The 22456-nt window shown below is 41.3% G+C and overlaps 1 protein-coding gene across 2 annotated transcripts in view; it reads right to left on the bottom strand.

The window, feature by feature from the left end:
• The window catches only part of DDHD1 (DDHD domain containing 1), a 69076-nt gene that overhangs the window by 19917 nt on the left and 26703 nt on the right, over positions 1–22456 (bottom strand). For both annotated transcript variants that reach the window (XM_074869179.1, XM_074869180.1), the window contains 4 exons: positions 18398–18526; positions 16486–16633; positions 6265–6371; positions 5839–5945 (listed from right to left, as the gene is read on the bottom strand). In XM_074869179.1, coding sequence (XP_074725280.1) covers positions 5839–5945; positions 6265–6371; positions 16486–16633; positions 18398–18526 — 491 coding nt within the window. The remainder of the gene's footprint in view (positions 1–5838; positions 5946–6264; positions 6372–16485; positions 16634–18397; positions 18527–22456) is intronic.

Raw genomic sequence — 22456 nt, 5'->3', positions numbered from 1 at the left:
ACCCCCAGCTCATTCTAGCGGGCAGATTGCTGGGGTTGAAGGGGCTTTTCAGTACATGCCAAAAGTTCTGGGGTAGAAAATTACATTTTCCCCTCAATATCCAGGAAATGAAGGGTTTTTTTTCAAGAAAACAAGGAGTACAAAACCCCTGCTGGCACCCTGAGTACAGAAGTAACACGGAGCTCTTGCTCAAATCCTCAGTGACCTGCTTGCTGCCAAAACTAGGCTATAGCACTCCAGTCCCAACCTCTTTGATCTGTCAAATCCAACAAAAACACTTGTTCTCCCCTTGGGCTATGCTGATTGTCCTCTTCTGAGACTGCTCTCAGCTCTGACCACCCCCTTGCTGTAACTTTCAGAGCTCCTTTCTCTCTGCCGTCGCCGCAGGACCCTCACCCACTGGACAATCTACTCAAATGAACAGCTTGAAGCCCAAGAGAAAAAAAATAAGATTAGCTACATATGAAAAGGGAGTGCAGGAAACCTGACCTCTGTACCCCTCCAGCTTGAATAGCATGTCTGTTTTTGTAGGCTTCGTGGGAAAGGAATTTTAAGGAGATCTGAGGAACAGTGAGTTATGCAAGCAGCTCCCTCCAAATGTCAAGAGAACTTCAGGAGAAAGTGCAAACTCGTTTGAAATTCAGCAACCAGGCAGTAAGAAGGTGCGTGAGCCAACTGGAGGTAGAAGAAGGTCCTTAAAAGCCAACAAAAGATCTGCAGTTCAAGGATGGATTGTAAAGGACCATGAAAGCAAAGACAAGGAGTGTTTGCTTCACGTGAACCAGGAGAACGTGCCAGCACACAATGCAGAGATGGTGAGACTGTTGACCCTTCAGAATACAACAGTTGTCACACTTCCTGACTGCATCACTGATGTATGCCAGGAGATTGTCACAACAACAGATGAGAGGCCAGAACAAGCTGTGTGAACAGACAGGAACGGCTGCGTGTCTTAGTGACGTTACAGAAAAAGGATCTGCTCAGACCCGAGTCTCTCTCTCAGTGCCCATCTCTCTGTTGAAAAGCAGAGTCTGACCCATTTCTAACCAAGTCACTGTGTTCAAGACTAGGTTTAGGTTCAGGCAGAACCAGTAACCAATCACTTGATAAAGTTGAGTATACATTCAAGGACAATCAAATGAATTAAGCAAGCCATGAAAGTGCTGCCAAGCAGCTCCTTGTCTATGATGTTCAACAGAGTTGAAACCAGTGTTGAAATAGTCTCAGCTAAAAATTTCCTCCTTCACATCCCTCTTGTTTTCAAACACACATAAAACAACTGCCTTTTATTGCTGAAAGGAGCGCATAGGAGAAGGACATTTCCATTGCAAAACCTCATATCAAAGAGGGATGCTCTAGTAGAAGTTAATACTTGTCCTGAATTTCAAGAGCATAGTCATTAATTCTCCTTTTTAATATGTGTATAATAGCAAACCATCAAGCTGTTTCAAGCTGGACAGTGGAGTTTGCCCAAGGGAGCAATGCTAGGTTAGCTGCATTACACTGCATTCCCCCTGGCCTCCTAAAGCCTGTAATGCACCTCCAACCCCAAGCCCACAGCCACCACGTCCCAGACTCCGGCTTCTTCGTTTCCTCTCCTCAGCTGGTGAGAAATGTTCAATAACCACCACGTTTCCCTGCACTTCAGCTGTGGCGGAAGTAATCCATAAACATCTCCTACTAATCTTCTGAGGCTACTGCAATATTTGCACCAAATCTTTAGAGAGCTTGGGATGACGGATGTAAATAATCTTTATTCTGTACTAAAGGCATTTTCTGCCAAGACAGATATCAATAATTTACAGAATTACAATTAGCCTGCAAGTAAGTACAGTGAAGATCAGTAAAATAAGCACTTAACAATATAATGAAGGTGACAACACTAAATTTACTATGCATCAATTAGTCTTTTTAATCTCTGCTACAGTCATTTATTATTAAAGAAATATGAAGCTACAGTGACACAGATGTGAAACGAAGTCAGCCACTGAAGACATTGAAACCCAAGATTACGTTACCATAGATGGGACTAGCAAGGTCAGAATTAAAATGTGAAATGATTGGTCATTTAGAAATAGACATGTGTGCATCAAAATATCAATTTATTGCTTTTCCTTATTATCTGTGTAATGTTTAAAGAGGGATTCTGTTTTACTCCCTGGGGATCATTGTACAGGTGAGGACTGCACAGCACAATTCACCTGCAGCCACGCACAAACACCACAGCTGAATCTGTTGGCCGCAGACATCGTCCAGAGTGAACTCTGAGACCAGGCTGAGATGTTCATAGGGCTGTACTGAATTATTAATACCTGTCTGGTATCACATTGCATGTCAGAAGTCAGCGGCACCTTTTGGATATTCTCCTACCATTCCACAGAAGAAACAATACCTGAAATCAGAGAGGAGGTCATCCACCACACTCCCGTAACGCTTCGCAGAGCAATCCATCTGCATCTGAAACAGCTCTCTGCTACCTCACGTGAAAGACAATATGACAAGGTTTCCTCCCCCTAAAAGAAGATAGTGGCTACCCACTTGCAAATCCCTTAAGTTGTTTAAAGGGTGGTCAAGAGCTTTAAAGAAGCCGTGACGTTAGTTCTAGATGTGGGGAAAATCCTTAGAAGTAGAAAGAAAATTCATTATCAAAGTACTGTTGAGTGTTGTCAGGTGAACAGTGGCTTTACTCTTCTCTAGGCTGAACTTGCTGCACTGCTCAATTTATTTCACAGGAGCACAGCAAAGTTTAATTAGCTCCTTTTGAGATACTTTTAGGCTTTCTGGATGGAAAGCATTAGGAGCGTCCACAGTACACAAAGAATTGGGTTGGCGTGATGAAGTGGCGAGCAGGAATACTAATTGTGAGCAACATGTGACCATGTGAATACTTGAAGACAAGGCTCATTTCTGAGCACTCAGGGCAAAGTGCCACAAAACAGCTCCACAATGAACATGGGAAAATACCCAACTGTTTTTCCAGAAGAATGCTCAACTTGATACTATTGTGCTTAAACTCTGTCAAGTTAGGTCACAGAAAATAAACTGGGATAAGGAAGAGTAACCAAAAAAACCCCCTAAATCCCAAACCAAGTCTCCTTTCTGTAGGTAAAGGCAAAATAAAAGGTGAAAAAGTCTGCAAAAAACATTTAATGACTATGAGCTTTATACAACTTCTAACCAAATGAGCTGAATCAAACAAGAAGTCACACCCCTGACAACTCACTGGCAGAACACGAGCTCTGTAGCTGAATGAACAAGAAAAAAACCTGCATCCCAAACATTTTGGCTGCAACATGAAAGATGCATTTCAGAAACCTGTTCTTCAAGTTTTTAACATTTCATTTGTAATAGCATTTTGTTTTTTGGACAATACAAATCGTACAACTTTGCTTTTGAGCAAGTTGTAAGATTTATCCATGCAGTCTGAATATGGTAAGGTAATGATCAACTTGTTGCAAATATTTCAAGAAAACTCCCTTGATTCAGTGATGAAAATGTAGTCTTTTGTAATCAGATCTAAGCACAGCCACAGCACACCCATTTTATTTGTCAATTATTGTATGTGAGGGATGGTGATATACCTGCAAAACTACAGTTCTACTGAGCAATGAATTAAATTTTTCATGCATTGTTGGCCAGCATACCTGAACTTTACTCACTAATCCATTTCCCATAAGATGCCCACAGACATGCTGAGTGTCTAATGCAGTTTAAAAAGAATCTATTTTAAAGCTGCTGGAGAAGTTTTCATCGCTTGTTACAAAGTTCATGCTGGCTTCAGTTCCGTAACAGAGAAGCCTGATACGCAGTGGAGAACCCAGAAGCCCTGAACAATGAACTCTGCATGACTGAGCAACAAGAGAGGTACAGCTTTTGCTACACCTATTGCTAGTGTTGGAAGCTTAAAAGGCTCTTAGCAATCTCACCATCACTGCTGCTATCAGGAAAAGAACTATTATTAGGTAGTTTATGTTTTAAAATTATGTTGCCAGTCTAAAGGACAAACATACCTAATTTTAATAAAAGGCAGCATCAAATTCCTACGTAAGCTTTGAAAGTCTCTCTCCTCTCACCCTGCCCCAGTCTAACCACGCACAGAGCACCAAGGCTGCAAGAAGATTATCATTGCTCCATACATAATGTAGTCAATACAGAAAAAAAACTACAATTCCTGTAGAAACTAATCCTAAAACGTCCCCACAGGGGTTTTCAGAAGTGTGACACACAAAGGAGACTTTGTCCCAAGGCTAATGCCAGCTGGTTACACACTCAGGTGTTCAAGATCTTGACACACAATCCTGAAAGAAAAGCGTTTCTGTCACCAAAAAAAAGACTGCATTAGCAGCTTCTTAAATACATATATCCTTTGACATTTTTCTTTAGGATACAGCTTATCAAAGGAGATGGCATGAGCCAGACAGACTGTGCTTATGGGGGTAAGGAACATCCCACATTTGTTCACTCCTTGCATTTCCCTGATTTTACACAAAACTATTTGGACTGCCACCATTTGTTCTTTAACAAAATGGGCAGTCTACCCAAAAACACTACTTGTAATTCAAAACTCAACATAAGGCATTTTCATTTGGTAAAATACAGAATTCCCTCTTCATGTTTCAGTTTGCCATTTATTCTACCAAATGCCAGAGCAGCCTTGTTGCCCTCATCGAGTATAAAGCAATGCATGAGCACCAGCTCCTATTGCACAGCAAATTGTCATTAGTTGTAAACAGATTTCATGTCTAACAGAGCCCATCTAAAGCAAAGAAAGGATTTCCAGAAGTTCTGTATTTATTTCTAGTCTGTTCTACATGTGTTCCTACACTACATGAGACTGAAATTTGATATTCTGGACTGCACCACGAATCAGAGAATAAACAGATTATCTTCTTGTGCATGTTTGTCCTCTCAGCAGGGAAAAAAGGTAAAGACCAAGACTAGAAGTTATAATATAAGACGACTTTTTGGCTCTACTGACAATGGTTTGCAGGACAGGTCCTACATGGCACTTCAGATTTTATTCTTCCCTGTGTGACATTTGTTATATGCACTGCCTTGAAGTGGCATGGCAAGACCAAACCCACCCATCCTGAAAAGTTCTGTGCAAGAAACTTTTGCAGAAGCATTATCTTAAGACGTAACTTTGACAGCATATGATGAAAGCATAGCGTATTTGAAAGCATAGTGATGCACTGTACGTGTTTTACAGGCTACTTTATCATATATTCAAGGCTTTTCCCCTCTGATTAACGGGCTCACTCTACAGCTACACAGATTAAAGCACACATGTACCTACAGACCTGTGGCAAGGTAAGATGGGAGCGCCCAGGATACGAACACTCCCCTAACGAACAGGTAACTGAGGGTCATCTTTCTTTTCTGCAAGGCAAGTGTACACAAATGCATTAAAACTGGCTTGGGCATGTTTGCACATGCTGTCATCCCATCCGCCTGCAGAACTGACAAAAATGAAATGACAAGCATCCACAGATTTTGCAAGAGGTAAGAAGAATCTCAGCTCTGTGGAGTCCCATTGCTCTGAATATACAGATGGCATGAAATACTGTAAAAAACCTTCCCATTTCCAAGCTGCTGTTACAGACCCATCTCAGCTCTGCTCTAAATAATTACACTGATTGTACTTTTTGCTGTTTCTCTACTCCTATCACTCTTAAAACTCTGTATTTTGATTACTCTGGATGACCATTACATAGTAGCAAAGTGTTAGTATTCTTCATGCAGGATCTCTCAGAAGGAAGCTTTGCTTACATTCCTAAGTCCAGTTTGTTTCAGCCTCTATGCCCTGCTCTAGTAAAACTTGCATAAAAACACACTTACTTCATCTCTGTAAAGAGGACTTGTATAATACATGATATCCATCGCGCTGCTGTTCAGCATATCCCTTAAACCTCGTACTTTATCTGGAGTAATGGAATCCACAGTGTCTAAAAAAACAAAACGAGAGAGACTTGAGTTACCTGCAGGAGAATGATAAAATCCAAACAAGGCATGTGCAGAGTCAAGGCAGGTGGTAGAGTCCCCATCCCTGGAGGGGTTTAAGAGTAGGGTCGACATAGCGCTGAGAGATATGGTGTAGATGGGAACTGGCAGTGCTAGGTTAATGGTTGGACTAGATGATCTTCAAGGTCCTTTCCAACCTAGTTGATTCTGTGATTCTGCGATTCTGTGAACACGGTATGAAACTTCTGGGGACAATTTTGCAGACTGCAGCAACTGGAACAGTAAAAGAACCAAGTAATGTACCTCCATCAAGGGTAAGTTTTGATCTCCATTCAACCGGAAGAAATTCAACATGAGTTGCAAGATTGGAAAAATATTTTTCTTCTATTTTTCTTGCAGTATCTCGCATCCTATAAAAAAGAAAAAAGGAACAAGTTCCTGTGAAGACTACTGTTGGGATTCTTATCAAATAAAGCCCATGCATCCAGCAACGACACATTTCTTGCATTTCAAGTATGCAATGCATGCTTACTAACACAGGTAATCACCTCAACCTCATGCTTTTGTTATAAAGTGCTTAAACTCTCATATAATGAAAAATTCTGTGCATTACATGCTCAAAAGAGTTTAAAAAACTTTAAATGTATTACACTATGGGCTTAACATAAACCACCTAAATTCAATTGAAAGATATCTGTTAGTTAACTCTGGGGGGTTTGGGGTAGAATGTGACTGAAAATTAAAAATTTTACCACTGCCTTGAAACCCTGAATCCACTTAAATCAACACTTTAGACCAGTGTGTAAGGAAGATAATTCAGTGCTTTTAAACACATAGAAAACTATTAAAACTATTGCTTGAAAAGTCAGAATTCTATTTTAATTTCACGTATCAAATTGGAAGGCTTGATAGCTCTCAGAGTGAGAAATAGGATCATTTATTAGCATTTTAACTTGTAGTAGCAGATGGACAGGCTAACTGTCCTTTTAAAATACTTTTCCTTTTTGAAGCACATTTGAACACGAAGATTGATGCACTTCTCTGAAGTGATGTGAGAAACTTTGAAGTACCTCAGAAGCAAGTCTATCTGACGCTCTTTGTTGTTCAGGGGAGATGGGGACAATGGTATATTCTATTCTTTTAAAAACGCTACTTTAGTAGTGCTGTGTGAAAGGCTGATCAGCAGAAAGTGAAAACCACCATGAAATTATACAAGTTAGTAAAATAACCATGCATTCTATCAGAAACATTCAGCAACCAAACAGAGGAAGTGTTGTATTTTCCTTTCTTTCCATGAATCTTGGCTCCCAATAGCATTAGCATTTTTGAAGATGAGTGCGACAAACTAAATCTGACCGAGGGGCAGCAGTGCTGGGTTTCCAGCAGCTGCTTCCCAGTTCCAAGCATCAGAGGGGTTTTTATTTCTGAGGCAAAGCCCAGAGTTTCAACATGGTTTTCTTTCCCCCCTATTTTCAAAGCAAACCCCTTTTAATGACTGCTACAACTAAAGCCATGATGACTTTAATCTCCCATCTGTACTTCTACCAGTCCGAAAGCAGTTTAATAAGCTTAACCCCCTAGTTGAGACACTTTCCTTGAATATATTAATGCTCCTCTGTTCTCCTTCAACAGAAATGAGACAGTTTAACCTAAATCACTACCAACACCTGAGACAGTAATCGCCTAAGCTTCTCCATTTGATGAGCACTTTCTATACCAACACAGCATCAGCACTAAACAGAGATCCCACATAGACAACTCTGCGTGACTCCTGTCTTGTGTTTCATCCCCCTTTAAAACAAAGGCAGCAGTACACAGCAGGTAGCTGCAAGATGAAGACAGGAGCCGCCCAAATCTCCTCCAGGAGGTTGCCACCGGAGGTGACAATACAGATAAAAAGGAAAAAGTATTGACAAAGTTTGTTCTTAATCTCCCCGTGTAGCTGTCGCCCCGTTTGGACGTAGCTCACTAGCGGGATTTAAGCTGTGCAGGAGAGCTGAAGGTAGACATGTCTGGTGGAACAAGCACAGAGATGAATTTCAGCCATCAGCAGCAGCTCCTGAGGGCTGCAGAGAGGTGTCATGGTGGCTTTGGGCAAAACGCCTTCTATGTTTTTAATTCAGCCATATCAGCTGCACAGTGAGAGAGAAACACACTTCACTGAGGAAGGAGTATGAAAGACAATGCCTTGCCAAAACATTTTCCACACAGATAATGAATTCTTTCTCATGTTTTTCCCAGGAAAAGCCCATCACGCTACTAAAAAAGCAGATCAACGTACCAAATTTTTGAAGCAGACAGTCAAAACACTTTTCCGTAACTGACACCTACTTTCTGATGAAGGAAAGGAAAGCAAGAAAGAGAGCATCCTTCACACCCTTTCTTCCAGAGCAGTTACTAACGGCATGACCGAACAGTCAAAAAATACAACTGATCAGCATCTCTACTTTTAAATCCTGGTTTGATTGCACTCCTCATCTCCTAGTCTCTCGTCCAATGAGATGGCCAAGGTTTAAATAGAGCAGAGTGTCCTTCCCGTGATGAGAGGGGAAAAAAAAAAAAAAATCAGCACAAGGATCTGCATAAATCAGGGTTGATTTAAAGCCTGAACCGACCTAGCCTTGCAAAGCACAAAACCACTCTCCCCACACAACACGCCTCTAAGGACACTTATTTGTGAGCCCAACTTCAGCCACACCGAATTTCTAGATTATCAAGAAGATAAAAATTCAGTAAACACATTAACAGTCCTGGAGTCCCTGAATAACCAAAACAAAAGAAAACCACCTGTCTGAACAAAATCAGACAATTACCAGCACAAGAAAATCTAAGGACCTAAAATCTAAATGAATAGTCTTTGGAAATGCTAACTATTCTTTGGTATTGCCAAGTCATCTTAACTTCCCCTGCATGAAGGAGGATGATGGTCAGCTCAGATGAATTCAGAAACAGTAAGTTTAACAGGAAACCACTGAGGCAGCAATCTAAAGCTGCTAGGCTTAAAAGCAGTAAAAGCATAGAAACGTCGTATGAATAAAGCACAGAATTCTACACAGCAACAATTACTTTAAGTGAAGGAACTTGCAAAAAACCTGGTCCTAATAGTGCAGGAAAAAAACCATCCAAACACATCAGTAGCAGCTGTAAACATTATGAACTAATAATTGTTAAAGCTGTTGACATCCCCCTCTTCGAATATTACAGCTACAGGGTTTCTTCCTGTTCAAAAGGGTCCAGGTCTTACTAAAGCTATTCACAGGCAAACTGACACAGAGGATATTTTTAACTAAAATTCTCCTTTCTAAAGCTAGATATATGAGTTTGGAAAAAAACAGTGCAGCTTAGCAATTCTGCCAAAGCTTTTGGGAAAAGCTTCAAGTCTCCCCTCCTAAAAGCTGTGACAGCTTTGTGTTGTTATCCAAAATTTTGTGAAATGCAAAACCTGATTTTACTCAGATCTGGAGGGTTCCCCCCATATCATTTGAGGTTGTCCAGACATGGTCCAGCCTCCGGCAGAATAGTCCCAAACTTCTGCTAGAACAATTATGGACAAACATTCAAAAGCACTCAGGTACGTTAGAAAAACAAACCGCAATTCTGTGCGCAGCTTCCTTATGCCTTGCAAAATACATTCTGGTAGAAGTGCACAAAAGCTCTGTTTCAACAAATTTTGGTTAACTGCCACCTCACTGATGTCCAGTCAAGTATGTAGCAATTGTTTCTCAGTGTTTCAGGTGTGCTCATCCACCACAACATACTGCATTGCACACTAACCTTACAAACTACTGACTGGAGTTCTGCAGATTACAAACTATGCAGTTATGAAAATATTTAAATTTTTGCCTTCCACTAAACTTTAAGGCAATCCAGTTCAGTGTTATTATCCAAATACTGTCAGAGGTGCAATTATTCTCTCTTTCATTATTTTACAGCAGCAATGTCACACTGATCTCCTGATCACAAGAAACGTGGAGGCACTAAAACACACCAGCAGAACAATTCCCAGTGCAACCCATCTCATCTACAGCAAATGGCACTATACAACATGTCCCACTGATTTTGATCAATAGTTTGATATTATAAATTCTAAGGAAAAACTGTGGTGTAATTGCCAAGCAATGTGACTATGCTCACACGCAAAACCCCAGCATATATACGTGCTTATCTGGTCTGCTATAAAGGTGTTGGGTTTTTTTCTCCTTCTGTGTTTTGTTTTTTTTTAAAGAAGTATTTTGAGCTATTTTATTAGATGGCAAGTCCCCCTACTCATCTGCTAAATTAACACCAACTGAAGTAATAAATCCTCATCTGAACAGGGAAAGAATTCTTCTCCATTCCAGTATGAATGGATGTTGAAATATTGACCCCAGAGCAACAATTACTTAAATCTATACATTGGAACACATGGTAACAACTAAAATTTATGATTTTTTAAAGAGAAAAAAAATCACTTGGGTGCAGATGCAACACATACTTTAGAAAGCATCTTGACATATTGGTGTTTTCCATGCAAGAAGTAATGGCCTGAAAATAGATACTTTGAGACTCACCATAAATAAAACATGCTTGGCTGCCTTTCTCTGATTAAAATAATAAAACCATATTTTCACAGGTATACATCCTTGCTTAAGCAAGTATCTTCCAAAGGTATGTTAACATATTTATGATTATTACTGTGGTTTTTTTTTTAAATCTTATGCTACTAATTTTACTCTTGTAGGGAATTCACAAACACTACATTAAAAACTGGAAAGCTATAAACAAGTTAGCTTCAGCTAGTTCACAAATTTTATAAAATGACCTTGATAGCTGGTAACAGAGCAAAATGCCTGAAGGCTTGAATATGTTACTCATTTTATTCCCAAGCCATCTTTGCAGACTCTCTTCAATCACATGATCCATAGCCAAGAAAAAGGGAATGAATTTTAATTTTAAAAGCATTACACCAGCCAACTTCTTACACTGAACTCTTGATTTAAGAGATAGGGTAATGGGATCTCCCCAGAAAAAAACCTAAACTCTCGCTACTGCCTGCAAAACTGTGGATTCATCCCTGGATTTTGGTCACACAACTGGTAAATTATGCTCTAAAGCACTCCCCAACTGCTTTCACCACTCTGGAGTTCCCTCAAATGGAGCACAGCACTCACTGCCTCTTTGAGGAAATAATACCACGAGTTATTGAGGAAATTCAGGGCTGGCTTGAGCTAAATTTGGTAAGTCAAAGTGAGAGTAGCAGGCATGAGTAATAAAAATTGAGATCTGCTCAAGCCAGAGGAAATGAAAGGGAGGCTGTTTTCAAAAGCGTAGCTGCATTGCAGGAATGCAAACAAGTCTTACTCAAGGCAGATTTCAAAGAGCAACTGCAAGACATAAGTCATCTTCTACCACTGTTCTTCAGGGATTCATCTGCTCTCAGACCAGACACATTAAGGCCGCTGCTCTGGGACATGTGCAGACTCATTGTACTCCTGAAGGAAGATGGAAATTCTAGCATGCAAACAAAGTAAGCATGATCGTGATTCACACCTCATCCTTTTCAAGGATAATGGGACACTGCACGATCAAAGGAACTCGAGCTGCTCGGTTAGTTGATTATGGGATCTCCGAGACAAGTCTGCGGAGATCCCGGTGCTCCGAGGGCGAGTGCCTCCCTCCCCAGCACTGCTTTCCAAACGGTGGGCAACCTTGCCCCTTAGGGAGATGCTGGCTTTGGCATAAAGCAGATCCGTCATTCCCTGTCCCTGTTGTCCTCCTCTGCCTCCTCACCGCTCACTCCCATCTTCCAGACAGGGTTCCAGTTTTTCAGACTGACTGCAGTGATCCGGTTTACATACAGACAGTCGTGCTGGTGTGGGCAGGGAAAGGGCAGCGCCGGGCAGAAATGAGGACGGGGGGAGGATGGGAATGAGAACAGATCTAGAGATACATCTAAGTCCTAAACAGGCTGTTACAGCTTCCATCCAATATGCAGTCATGTGTTAATTAATAAAATGTACGCAAAACAAGCTCTTATGAAAGTATTTAATGCCCTAACTATCACCTTTTACCTTTTGGACTGAACTTCTCACTTAGCTTGCAAGACAAGCTCAAGTTGAAACCTGTAAGACAATTTTTACCATTTGAATACTTAATTTCAGAAGAACATGCAATTATTACCAGCACCGAAGAATGGAAAATAAGCACATAATATGTATTTAATGCAATGAAAGCACTGAAATGGAAAATAAGCAAAACTACCAAATTAGAGCAAAGATTTTAGAGGAAATCTTGATTTAATATTCCAGCAGCGCATATTTAATATACTAAAAGGCCTCTGAGAGGCTCTGCACTCTGTAAGGGCTTGCATACCACTGGAAATTTACCAAAATAGCTATTCTGAAGTAATTATTATAATGATAATCCACAATTAAAATGCTTTCAAATGGGACTTGCAATAAAAATGTAATTGGTGATTATGGAACGCCAAGATGATGTTGCTTGTGCAGACAGCAATTTCAGTGCTATAAGCAGCAGCTATAAGCAAATATAATTTTTGAATCAAAACAGGAGATTCAGACAGAGGCAGACAGACACCAGCTTTAGGGTAAGAGCAGCCAAGATGTGTCACATTACAGCTATTATGGAAATACACAGAACAGTTACTTCAGTCAATTTTCAAGCACAGGAGCTGATGAAATTTAGAAGGTCAGCCTAAAGGTCTGACCTTTACCTAAGTCAGGTAAAAAAACAGGAGTTTTTAAAGGAAATTAGAAACATGGATGGTAACATTCCTAAATTTTATTTAATGTGTAAGCACACCCCCCACACCCAATCTAGAAGCACAAGTTCAACAAAATCAGAGATTAGGCTTCAGTGAAAAAAATATTACAAATAACAAGATGAAAGTGTGCACAGTAAAATAAAAGGATATGCCCAAGCTATTTTTTTTTAAAGTTAACATTATACCTTATCAGGAACCTAGTAACGCCAGAACACTGAACCTGATGGAAAATAAAAAAATCTCCACTTAAGTACATTATGCCATAATATCTTAGTTTCTATCACACAGAAATACAGAATATACTATCTTCTTCCTTAAGTAATCATCCCTGTGCTACCAAAGTGGCTCACAGCACATTATTCTGTTCACGTTAGGTCAGCTGAATCACTCTTCCAGCCTGGAGGAGGTACTGTCTCTTCCCAGACGAGTTCTGCAGTTAATATCAGCACTGACAGGAGCAGCTTGTTGTACCAGCTGCCGTGCTACATTTAGATAATAAATGTGTTTAACTACACTGTGAAGAAACAAAATCATGTCACATCTACCAAAGACCTGTTCATTCAAGCATCGATAAAACGCATCTTTTCCATTTACCTACTTACAGGACACCCTGCAACCCTAGTGTCTAATCACATTAATGATTAGATTGAACTCCATTCCTTTAATGAAATTAGTGTATATAATTTTAAATTACCCTAGAAGAAGAGTTCTGTTTTCACCTCTGTAACCAACAGGATCTGCCTAATGATGCAGATGTATCACGTGAGCTGCACCAACGTCTTCAAGGCGGTAATCTGAGGACAGAGCATATCAAATGAGCTCTGGTAGGGTCTCTCACCAGCCTGGGTTACAGATAGAGTATTCCATATCTGGGTTGTAAGATGTATTTTTGCACTTTTTCTTTATTTTTCTTTCTTTTAGGACCACTTGTTCAAGTGAAGCTATGTTTCTGTGCAAGGAACTGAAGAGTTGCTCTCACACAGGTTGAGATAAACTCAGGGTAGAATGAACCCAAAAAAAAGCAACAGTAAACGTACATGGCAAAGATAAAATGCACAAGAAATTTTTTTTTGTGGATGGTAGAAAGAGAAGGCACCTGAACAAGCTATGTCCCTCTGCAGATCCCAGAGTTCCTCCAGGCACCCTAACAAAAAAAAGCAAGGTGTCACGGAGTTTGCCTTGCCCAACCTGCCTCATCTCTGTTCTCTCCCCATCCATGCTCCCGAGTCCACAGAGAGGACTGGTGGCACTCTGCAGAGGAATGTGTCCTCTCAGATGTCCTGGGGCCCGAACCAAAAGCAACTTTCTATTTCTAAGGGACCCACACACCACTTACCCCAGGGTTCCCACACCAGCACATGCATATCACAAGTGACATCCAAGTCCTACGAAGCTGCACGCAGCCCAAGACGATGATGAGCTCTGAGGGCTGATAGTGCCTTCTACATCTGCTGGTGGTACCCAGATATTGATGAGGGAAGAAAGGAGTATAGAATCATAGAATCATTCAGGTTGGAAAAGACCCTTTGGATCATCAAGTCCAACCATCAGCCCCACTCTACAAAGTCCTCCCCTACACCACATCCCCCAACATCTCATCTAAACGACCCTTAAACACATCCAGGGATGGGGACTCCACCCCCTCCCTGGGCAGCCTATTCCACTGTCTGACCAAAGTAGTAGTTAGGAGTAGTGACAGTGATGGGCAGACCTATGGCTTAATTTACAGATTTAGCATGGCTGCAACTACAAGTTTCCTTCTAAAGAATGTGCATTTAAAAGATAAAAAACTACTGAAGTCTTTTTCTCCTTAGCTTCTACTTTAAAGTGTGAACAGTCAAAAAATATTTCTACTTATCCCTCTTATTTTTCAAAATTCAGCATTTGACTCCCTGTGTCCCTAATTCAAAAGAATGTAAAAAAAAAAATAATACACACATATATCACAGATGAAGGTGCTAACAGAAAGTGCTAGTACAACTTGTGGCCATTGTGCTGGCCTGGCAGACATTTCTTCTAAAATCTCTTCCTAGAACATATGGGATGTTCTTCACTGATAAGTTTTAAGCTATAAAAAAGCCAAACCAAAACAAAACCCACTTCAATCTAAAACGATGCTTTCATTTGCAGATTTTGTACAGAATACACAATTTATGCTGATAATTAGCATTTTAAAGGGCTATGCAATACTGTCTGATACTTCCTGAGGATATGAGCAAGATTTACTGAAGCACGAAAAGTCTTGTTTCTCTTTTAGATAAAAGAGTTTACATAACAGGCTGCCAGTTAAAGCAGGCCTTCTTATGGAATGAACGCCTATGCACTGTGTCCTGAGCTGAAGTTAATCCACCCATACAACCTGAAAATGGGGTAGGGAGAAAGAAAAAGCAGAAAACCTTAATGATTCCAAAGTGGAAGTTTTATTTCTCATTGCTGTTAAAACGGCAACTTGTATTTAGGGTATTTCCATTTCCAGTGTAATTGTATCCTACAAAAATTTAAGTTTTTACATTTATTTTGGTGACTAACTTCAAGGGCTGTGGATCCCTTTCTCTTTGGTTTTGATTGCTTGCTCTGAACAACACGAATAAAAGAGCAGGAAAATGCCAGAACAACGGGAGTAGGGAGTAGCAGGTTGTGGCTTTGAGCTGACAAATGACACAGCAGTGAAATCAAGAGGTCTGCTCTACCACACCAGAGGACACTAGAGTGGAACGACGAGCTGAACGAATACAAGAGCCTGCTGACACGATGGTACACACCACAGTGACGGCACATAAGCACTGACCTACATTGCCATTCTGCATTTAAAGGGAGGTTCACAAAGCTCTTACCATCAAATCAGCAGTCTCAGCTCTACACACACTTTCACAGGTGTCACTGGGTATGTCACTATTCCTGTCAACTTTGATGGAACGTGGAACTTTTTGGGACACACATACTAATCCATCTGTACAGTTCAGATCTGCAGTTAATGTTTTTTTAGCCTCTTCTTTCAGCTAATGAAGCATTCCTTAACACCACCCTGTCTCCCACAATACTGTCATCAAGACTTTACAATTTCTTCTAATATTAAATCTTTCCAGGTACAGCATTCTCAATAGCTCAGGAGTTTCTCTTCCCATTCACCAGCACCCTAATTGGCCTTCTAAGTTAGCTCAGATGTCAACTCAAAAACCATTTGCAAACCAGTCTTCACAAAAGACAGTCAATGAAAAGATCTGGCGAGCTTTCAGTCCTGTTTTACTTTTTATCAGGCACCTATGCACGGAGTTTGATGAGCAGATTCACAGCGATAGATTCCAACTGTATGAACTCTGTCCTGTTAGGAATGCCAACATTCCTGCTAGCTCCCCATTTCCCCTCTCTTACTGGTAGGTACTTCACTTGCCCACTATTCTGACAATCAGCAGAACAACAGAGATTCCCCGTGATTTAGACCAAATGAAAAATCTCTCCCCGCTCAGTCACTGACCACAGGTACTAGAAATTCACAGGCCAGACCCCTGAAAGCTGCAAGTGCTGGTCATGAAAAGAATATATCTTTGCTCTTCTGTCTTGCAGCCGCTCTCACTAAGTCCACATATCCAAATTCACACAGAAAGTAGCGTACCCACAATATAAAGACTAATAACTCAGGGGAAGAGGAGGAGAAGGAAACGGGGAAAGATACAGCTTAAACCAATGGCTCTGCTGTTATTTATAACGTCAGTCTTATATTCAGGCTAGAGTTGGTACTGCAAATATTATGAAGCACTCACATAGCTGTATTTTTGATGATCCTTCCTTGGTCCATTTTCTGCCCAATACCATGCACAACAAACACAATGTGACTAGTTTGTGGTGGTTTGTCTTCTAACGTAGCTTCTTCTACATAGCCTCTATGTAGCCTTGTCCCACTACTTGAAGCTGTAGAAAAAACATTATCCTAGATCAGTTACATTCTATGAAATGCAATGGTCTTATATACGTTGACAGAAGCTTGACTTTTCTCAGACCAATACATTAAAGTATCTTGAAAATAAGATTATACATAAAGGAACAGCATTTATTTTTAAATATCTGCAATTTTAAATTCCTGAGAGATTTGAGCAACTAGGTGATAGTAATTGTATCAATTTCTACTGTAAAGACAACTAATTTCAGAAATCTTTTGAAAAACAGCTTTTTAGAAAAAAGTTGTAGAATTGTCCATCCACTTTTATAACACAGTATCCTTCATTAAGCTTCTTTATATCTCCACCTTACCTCCACAGCATGGAAGTATTATGGAAATGATCTGGCCACAAAACTGGTAAGCGTTGTCATTCTTTCCCTGACCCAGTTAAGCGAGCTGGTTGAAAAGCTTTACCATTTTTGATTTTGTCAGGGAAAACCTACGTTTTGTTTCAAGCTGATCCAACCTCAAATTTCCCCACCTGTTCTCCAGTCCAGTGACCAAACCAAAAATCAACTACCCAGGGCAAATCTGGGTGTTCTCTCAAGCCCTGCAGATGGCTTGAGAAACCCACTGGCAGAGCGTGTCTCCATCCCCCTCTAGTGACAGACCCATGGAGAGGACTGCAGCCCCGCACAAGTGCCAGCTGCTCAGGAGCCTGCCAACCCCTTCACATGGCCATGTAGAGGAAGGCAGCATCATTCCCCACCACAAAAATTGAAACAAATAACTTGTTTGGTTTTTAAAAACACTAAGGACAGTTTTTACACAGGACAGGTTTCGTTTACCAAGTGGGCTTCTATTTGATATTTCTCCCTTAAAATTGTTTAGGGTAGATCTTTCTTATTATTTATTATACACTATCCAAATCATGTTCTGGATACAGAAGACTTCATTTCTTCTGTCAGTGAAGCATTGAATTGTATTAATTTTTGGAAAACATCAAGTATCCACCCAAGAGCCCTGTGGGGTAAAATGGCTTTAATTACAGGACAGCGGCATGAGAATTAAAGCCAAACCTATTACCTGATCTTGTCTCTTCAGAAACCAAGGAACAAAACAGATGTGTATGTTCTTGTTTTTGTAGCTGTCCAGCAGTGCATAGGAGCACCACGACAGAGAGGACAAGTTCCAATTTTCTAGGTTGGCAATAATCTGCCTTTTGCTTGAGAGAGACCATCCTCTCTTTCAACCATCTCAGCCTCATTGGCTTTATGACCGGTAGTTTTGAGCTTAAGTGAGCCTGGATTCCTACTGCAAACAATTTCTGTCTAAATGCTTTATCCCTCCTCTCAGTTCATACATCTGTTTAATGAATGGAAAAAAAGGCAAGAGGTGGTGAGAGGGGAAGGTATGATCATGTACGTAAGGAATGCATCACAGTACGTAAGCACACAGCAGTGGAGTTAAGGTTGCAAAGGGGACTGTAATTCTTATGTTGTAGCTGCTAGACTCTGCCACTGCAATATTTTCATATACTTATTATGTCATGTTAACTGCTGCATCCAAAATAGTAATAAAACACATAATAAAAATAAGTCATAGCCTATTCACATCTAGTTACCATTACATACAACCACCTAAGGACCCTAATACACTCTTCTGTAAAAACTGCAACGGCCGAAGTGGGCTAGTCACATATTAAAACTTCAAACTTGAAATCTCTCTCTAGTGTTAAAGTAACAAACTTAAAATACTGGTATTTACAATATTCTTTACAAACTGAGAAATATTACCTTTGGAAAAGCCCAACTTTTGTGTAACAGTTCTTGCAATTTTAGATGTTGTTGCATCACTGTAAAGATACACTTCATCCACACTGTGCCAGTCCACATGGTTGCGACTCAACTTTAGACTATGAATAGCTGCAGCAAAAAGGAACAACATTTATTTTAGATGAGCAAGAGGGGAAAAAAAAAATGCCTCTTCAAACAGAGAGAGAAGGGTATTTTACATACAGGTTAAAATCTAGAGCTCCATTATATCTAAATCTGTATCACTTCTTACCTTTTTACCTTTAGGATTAATCTGACCAGGGCAAGCAGCAGTTTGGAGAACACCTCTGAGTGTTTCACACCATTCTCCTCCCACCCTCATTTTGGGATGGTAGGTTTCCAAAAATATTCCCAAAACCAAGGGGTGGCAGGGCAATGCATGCTGGAATATTGCAGGTTGGTGTGATGACCAGGTGGCTGTCCCATGCACTCTCATCACTAGAAAAAGAGCAATTTGACTCCTATCTTATCTCTCCTGTGTCTGTACAGCGAGATCCCTGGTTTTGACTGCACTCGGCAGTAACACAGAGCCTTTCAAGGGTCCATTACTAGAAGGCTCCATTGCATTTCTTTCCTTTCAGAAATATCTAGGAGCTGGAAACGCAGTTCACTGAGAAAGCCTCTGAATGAGTAATTTCTGGCACAGAACAGAATCTAGCTCTTTCAAAAGCCACTAAGAGCTCTAGTGTTTTTTGTGCAGTTATTGTGTTTTCCAGATTTGGAACTGATTGAGCTCTGGGACCAACCTCATGACACACTGCCTGATTGTCGGGATTGAGCACAGCAGGCACGTTATAATGCAAGTCAGAATCTCTCATCTAAGGCTTAGAGCTTGCTTGAGCAAAGCAGTACCACTGCTGTATTACTAGTAATTCAGATTTCACCTGAGATTGGAATCTGCTGCTTAGGTCTCATCTAACATGGGATGCACAACATTTGGAGAGCTGACAACAGCAATAGCCCTGTGACAGAAAAAAAGTGTTATTTAAGTGTCAGCAATCTTGCTAAAAAGTTCAAAGTCATGGAAAACACCCAGAGGGGTTGTTTTGGGTTTTTTTGTTTTGTTTTTTCCATAACAAGTGGTGCTCTAACCTGTCTCCTGCTTGAAGCCACTCAAATAAACATTTTATAGTCTTCAAAAACATTCTGAGAAACCCTGTGCCATCACTATTTCATATTTTAAATCTGCTACAGCACAAACTAGCCATGTTAAGCTAGATATTGTGACCTTTCTCCTGCAGTATTTTTTCTTTGCCAAGGCAGGTGGACCTGACATTGATGGAAAACTAAATGAAGTCTGTAAGAAAGAAGGGGATTAGAAAAGGATTACCCCTTCTGTAATAGCAGACAATAGATTCACAAAAATAACTAGAACTGTATTGCTGTTTTACACCGACAGGGCAAGAACAGGAAGAAGTAAGCCTGACTTTGAGGACCAGACATGTCAGCTTAGGGTAATGACTGGCCAGAGCAAGAAGCAATCTAGTGAGAACTCAATGAACATGTTTTCATAAACATCCTTGCAGGTGCAAAGATGAGTCCATGTCCAGAAATCTCAATTTAGGATTGGAGAAGGAAAGGAAATTCCCAGCAAAACTTCCTTTTTCAGACTTGGAGACAATGCAACAGACTGTGATGTCCTGAGACAGGCATGTAGTCTAGTGGCAAAGGCAAGGGACCTTCTTGCAGATGTCTCTGCAATCTCCTCCATCCTCAGTTCCATGACCAATGTAGACTTTTTACACGTTGTCTAGCAGGTTTTTAAGAGCTGTTCTACCTGTTAGACTAGATACTAGGAAGCATTTCTTTACAGAACAGGTTGTTAGGTGTTGGAATGGGCTGCCCAGGGAGGTGGAGTCCTCATCCCTGGAGGTGTTTAAGAGTAGGGTCGACATAGCGCTGAGGGATACGGTGTAGTTGGGATCTGTCAGTGTGAGGTTAACGCTTGGACTAGATGATCTTCAAGGTCCTTTCCAACCTAGATGATTCTGTGATTCTGTATTCTGTAAAATCCCTCTCAGAGTATGTTCCTGGGGAGGCTGACTGAGAAGGCTGGAAGCTTGATGCCTTTGGAGAGCGTTGTGTGCCATGTCCAAAGCATGCAGAGAAAGAGATGGACAGGTCTGCGGCTGAGTCACTTATTACCACTGGAAGAACAGCAGTTTGGGGAGGAGCAATCCTCAAACTCCTTCTGGAATCAAGTCCAGCCTCTCTATTGGAAAGAATATATAGAAAGAAGGTTTTTCCTGCCCTGCATGACTTATTCTCACTTGGGAAGAACAAATTCCTAACTTTTACGGCGTTCTTCAAAGACACTTATGTTGAAGGACACGTCAAAATGAACTACAACGCATGCAAGCGCTGAGGAACTGCAAATGAAATATCCAACATATTTCTCTGCATATCTAATAAGGTCTTCAAAGGGGAACCTGAAAAATTTGGTCTACTCTTAACACAAGCACTACATGAAAGCACCAGTAACCTTCAGTAGGACCATACTTCCTTGTCTCTTGACAACAGAGTAACTTACCTGAGAGGTGTTATCATGCACATTGGATTCAAGCTCAAATACAATTTTTACAGCACTTGGACTATACACCCTTGCTTTCTACCCAACACCCAGGAAAAAAAAAAAAAAAGTGTTTCTTTGTTCCTGCTTCTCAGTTTTCCTTCAACCACAAAACATCAGGACTTTTTAGGGAAGTGGCAGTATCTAAAATATGAAAAACATTTGCTTTTCAGAGAATCTACTAATTTGCCAGTAAAATGATACATTTTGCATTTTTAGCTGACATATTTACATTTTAATTTGCATCGCTTAGTAAATTTTGTTTACCAACATGTTCACTGCTTGGCTTTTGAGTGCCTATCCATGTGCACACTCCAGAGCAAAGTCCAAACCAGCAGTAGAGACTCAATCACTGAAAAACAGTGACTGCAGGACATTTCAAAGGCACCATCCACTCCAGTGCAGTATTTTGCAGAAGTCTGGATAACACCTCCAGGGTGTCTATCCTGCCAACCAGGAGCCGACACATTCCGTCAGAAGTTAACAAGTGTCACGTGGGTCAAAACAAACTAAGCTGGGTGTTCCACCTTGGCACTCTGTTTTGAAATCCCATGGGATGCACTGTTTAAAAAGTCTGCCTGAGGATCAATGCACCCATTCCACAGACCAACCCACCCTCTTACTGAGGTGGGGTGAGATTTTGTCTCCCCTTTTTTAATTTATATAAACATTGGGATGTCTGTACATCCTCAGACCCCAGATGTGATCACAGAATCATGGAATGGTTTGGGTTGGATGGGACCTTCAAGATCATCCAGTTCCAGCCCCCTGCCACAGGCAGGGACACCTTCCACTAGCCCAGGTTGCCCAAAGCCCCGTCCAACCTGGCCTTGAACCCTTCCAGGGAGGGGGCAGCCACAGCTTCTCTGGGCAACCTGTGCCAGGGCCCCACCACCCTCACAGGGAAGAAATTCTTTCTTACATCTAATCTAAATCTTCCTCCTTTCAGTTTAAAACCATTCCCCCTCGTCCTATCCCTCCCCCCTGATCAAGAGTCCCTCCCCCCTTTCCTGTAGCCCCTTTAACTCCTGGGAGGCCACTCTAAGGTCTCCCCGGAGCCCTCTCTTCTCCAGCTGAACACCCCCCCCAACTCTCTCAGCCTGTCCTCACAGGGGGGTGCTCCAGCCCCCCGAGCATCTTCGTGGCCTCCTCTGGCCCCGCTCGAGCAGGTCCGTGTCCTTCTGATGTTGGTGCCCCCAGAGCTGGACCCAGCACTGCAGGGGGGTCTCACGAAAGTGGAGCAGAGGGGGAGAATCCCCCCCTCGCCCTGCTGGCCACACTGCTCTGGATGCAGCCCAGCACACGGGTGGCTTTCTGGGCTGCCAGCGCACATTGTTGACTCACAGTCAATTTTCCATCCACTACTGTTCCCAAGCCCTTCTCCTTGGGGCTGCTCTCTATTCACTCCTCGCCCAGCCTGTGTTTGTGATTGGGATTGCCCCGACCCATGG

The sequence above is a fragment of the Strix uralensis genome, chromosome 4 (genome assembly GCF_047716275.1).
Source record: "Strix uralensis isolate ZFMK-TIS-50842 chromosome 4, bStrUra1, whole genome shotgun sequence".
NCBI lineage: Eukaryota > Metazoa > Chordata > Aves > Strigiformes > Strigidae > Strix > Strix uralensis.
The sequence above is the reverse complement of the archived record's forward strand: the minus strand, read 5'-3'. Positions and strand labels throughout refer to the sequence as shown.